Source organism: Perkinsus marinus (genome assembly GCF_000006405.1).
Source record: "Perkinsus marinus ATCC 50983 genomic scaffold scf_1104296969616, whole genome shotgun sequence".
In the NCBI taxonomy this organism is placed as follows: Eukaryota; Perkinsozoa; order Perkinsida; family Perkinsidae; genus Perkinsus; species Perkinsus marinus.
The window spans coordinates 23,199-26,857 of NW_003202759.1; the positions used below are offsets into that span (position 1 = coordinate 23,199).

The 3,659-nt window shown below is 48.7% G+C and overlaps 3 protein-coding genes across 3 annotated transcripts; all 3 read right to left on the minus strand.

Moving 5' to 3' along the window:
• Window positions 1-1,295: 1,295 nt before the first annotated feature.
• Window positions 1,296-1,948, minus strand: Pmar_PMAR019799 (hypothetical protein; the record flags this gene model as incomplete). The annotated part of the gene is made up of 2 exons (XM_002767886.1): window positions 1,296-1,487; window positions 1,796-1,948. 2 exons carry the CDS (start codon window positions 1,946-1,948, stop codon window positions 1,296-1,298), a joined length of 345 nt encoding a protein of 114 aa, XP_002767932.1.
• A 222-nt stretch (window positions 1,949-2,170) lies between these two features.
• On the minus strand, window positions 2,171-2,903 carry Pmar_PMAR019800 (conserved hypothetical protein; the record flags this gene model as incomplete). The annotated part of the gene is made up of 3 exons (XM_002767887.1): window positions 2,171-2,281; window positions 2,340-2,460; window positions 2,764-2,903. The coding sequence occupies 3 exons, from the start codon at window positions 2,901-2,903 to the stop codon at window positions 2,171-2,173; spliced, it is 372 nt and encodes a 123-aa protein (XP_002767933.1).
• A 65-nt stretch (window positions 2,904-2,968) lies between these two features.
• On the minus strand, window positions 2,969-3,473 carry Pmar_PMAR019801 (hypothetical protein; the record flags this gene model as incomplete). The annotated part of the gene is made up of 2 exons (XM_002767888.1): window positions 2,969-3,152; window positions 3,196-3,473. 2 exons carry the CDS (start codon window positions 3,471-3,473, stop codon window positions 2,969-2,971), a joined length of 462 nt encoding a protein of 153 aa, XP_002767934.1.
• Between the last annotated feature and the right edge of the window lie 186 nt (window positions 3,474-3,659).

Below are 3,659 nucleotides of genomic sequence, written 5' to 3' on the forward strand. Positions count from 1 at the left end.
TGCCGACATCGAGTCGCTCAAGCCCGTGCCACGGTCCTTGGCTCAGCGACACCAGTCGAATAATAACCGATATCCACTAGTACTGAGTGCGACTTAGGTGTGGACAATAAAGCATGCACACCATAGGAAATTATTGCGCACCGGGTTCACATTGTGTCACCCCAGAGAGAGAATCCGGTATCCCTGATCATGGGGAGGCCCTCGCGAGACTTTAGAGTGGATTGAAATTACCCTATCCGAAGTGGAGATGTCAGGAGATGGTTGGTCGGCGTTGGTGGGAGCAGATGTGGTGAACGAAGCCGACTCGAGCACCACAAAGTTAGGCAGATTGGCGACATTCCTCACTTGAATGTAGCCGACATAGATTGAAGTGCAATAGCAAAGGTGCGGGTCCCATCGCAGTGGGCCAAAGGACTTCCCACGGCAAGTCGGCGGAAAAGTTACTCATCTCTCCAAGTTAATTCAAGTATCCTACTGAGACAACACTCCCCTGAGCCTTCTGTCTGAGCCCCCTCGGAGGCTCGGGTCTTGGGGAGGGGTTCTTGGGCAAAGGCTTCTTCAGAAAGGGGCTCGCCACGCCTGATTTCGAGGCTTCTGATGGTCGCGATATCATGCTAAATTTCGCCGTCGCGTATGGGCCAAATGGGTCATTTGAAATGACGAAGTCAGAGTCAACCGTAGCAAAGTCTGTCGGACCCCGGAATCACCAAAAGAAACGTCCGCTGATCCGTCCGAGTCCTCGGCAGAGAAAAAAACCCCAAGTAATCGTTCTTCGCATGATTCACCACAATTGTGAAAAATGCTGTGCTGTGACGACAGATTATTGCAACTGGGGTCATCTCATCGACCATTCCGTAAACTCAAGTGAACCAAAGCCAGTCGATTGGTGATGGTAAACATGCCAACGTCACACTACACCAACGTGCATGCAAACTGTGCTTAATCAATGATGGAGAGTAGTACTCGGAGCCGAATACTTCCAGACCATGTCATGTAAAGGGATACACTATGAAACTGAGTGAATATTGGCTTTGCCCGCCATTTTCAATTCGTGTAGAGTCCGCCATAGTGAATGTGAGAAAGCTACCATCAATCATAGTCAATAAGCCTCCACTTACAGTGTGTTCGCTTTTGATAGCCCGAAAGGTAAAAAGCGCATATCTTTCCAAATACACATAATTTTACAACCAAACTCCCACATAATCAGGCTGTGTATATAGAACACTGCTACAATGCAAAGAGAGAAAATAATAATAACCACACAGGAAACTATAAGAGATATCGCAATCAAGGATTCAGTCAGCAGTCTCATTAGGTTGAGCCAGAACGACCGTGAGCATGCAGCCATTGACGTCCGAGTTCCCAACAGTCGCCCCTTCCTTGCCGAGCATATCCTTCACACTGCGCCCCGGTGGAGGCAGCAGCTCCTTCAGATCAAACGCCGTCAGAGCGACCTGCTCCCAGTTCGCCACCAGTGCCAGGAGATCCTAAGCAGACATAACACTTCCAATGCCAGCAGCACTCAAGCACGGGTAGTTAACTTCGGCATACAGGAGAGTGAATCTCACATATGTTTCAAAGATCTTAAAGCTTTTCGATGATGACAATAAGAACAGATAACGAGTAATATTATTGAATGCATACGAAAAATTATACAAAAAGGCAAGGACGATGATATATATGCGATATGATATATATACACATGGCTAGCGATATGTACTGAGCCTAGCATGACGACTGGCAACGATCACCGAGTGACCTCGATAGGACAGTGAACCCTCTCTCCAAATACTACCTCAAGCGGCTGTCCCTTCCCCAACACAGCCTTCTTCCTCTCACCATTACTCGTCCTAATGCCTATCCTCACTACATCCTTATCTCCATCTGCAGGTAGACTAGGCATCGGTGGGACCTCGGCCGAAGGGGCCTCTGCAGGGCCACCAGTCATAGGGGCATCAGAGTCTGGCGGCGACGACGAAGGGCTCGAGGACGATGTTGGTTGGGATGGCGGGGCCTGGGCAAATAACATATCCAAGAGCATCTCCAGCTAAGCTTCTACAGAACGACGATGGTGTCTCCTGCTGGGAGGTGGCTTATTGAAGTCGTATCGATCAGTGAAGTCGGTCATTTTTTGCAGCGCTTCGATCGGCTAAGAAGAAGTCTCTGTAGGTCACCGACGAACAACAGCAGCCGCTACATCCGATGAGAATTTTTGAACATCCCATTGCTCACATTTCCGCCCAGTTCGAGGGTCTAAAACATGCACTAGAGGTAGAGGTGCCTGAATCACCACACAAAAGCTCAATTTCGTGGCGCGTGACGGCCGAGGATGCCGCTACCTCGTCATCCTTGCAGTAGTAGGTGAGATACTGTACGGCTTCGGCCTCTTCTTTCGACCTCTGCCACAATATAAAGCTCGTCTTGAGCAAATCCTGCACCATTGATTGTTTCCATATATCCCTGAGAAGTAGATAAATATTTCTAAAACTTTTACTCCACGATAATCCATCATCCAAGGAATATTTGGGAAGTACGACTAACGCTCAGTTGCAGCTATCAAACATAATCGGTTCTGTCCAATAAGAGTGAAGATAGAAAAAATGTTTATAACGGCTGATGGATGAACAAACGAACTAACAGAGGATAAGATATAAGACACCTATATGAATCTGGTTGAATATGGGTAACTCATAGGAGAGTCTCCTAAGGAGGCCATGCATTATCATATATCATGAAGACACCACATCGAAATACGAGCATTACCTGTTCAGACTGTGGCTGACGAAATTCTCGTTGTCCTGTATGTTCACGATGAGCCACCGTTTCTCACACCGAGCTTTGGCAATGACCTCAGCAAATGGCAGAGGCGAAGACAGGCCCTTCGGAAGGTTAAAAAGATTCATAAACGCTGAGGAAGGGAAACCCGTCAACTCGTGAGTGAAATGCTCGCGAATCGCCACTGTCAATCTCAACTACTCTTACCCTTTTCGCCGTCATTGACCGCAGATGATTTCTGCTCATCATCAACCTCCTCCTCGTCTTCTTCCTCTTCAAAGTAAAACTCCTCGTCCTCCTCCTGATCCTCACTCATGTGCGTATCACCATCATTGGAGCTCCCTCCTCTACCACTCGTCGACCCCATTCTAACGTAACTGCTCAGCTACAAATCATAAGCCCACTCCTGCCAACACCTACCTGATGTTCCTTCTCTCAGAGCCCGGCGCACTCCCCGGCTGCGATCCTGCTGGTGACGCCAGAAGGGTGTCACGGAACGCCGGGATAGCCGCTCGGACATCTAACACACCCCATCCACTTTCCACTTGAATACCATCATCTATCCTACTCTCCTCGGGGACAGCAGCTCCTCCTACTCCAACATCGAAATACAACGAGGCAGCCCGATCCAAATTTCCATCAGCCATCTCAATGTACTGCTTAGCTTCAGCCGCTGTAGGACAACCAGTGAGGCCCATAAACGACGCCACTGTGTCATCCACATTTGCCGAGCCGCTCGATCCACCACCACTCGACATGTATTCAAATTCAACTACGCATTGACGTTCTCTATTCTCATTCACCCAATCACAGCACCGCTATCATTCATGACCGACGTACCCGATTTCTCACCCCACCCCGTACAACCACTTCCGTTATTCCCA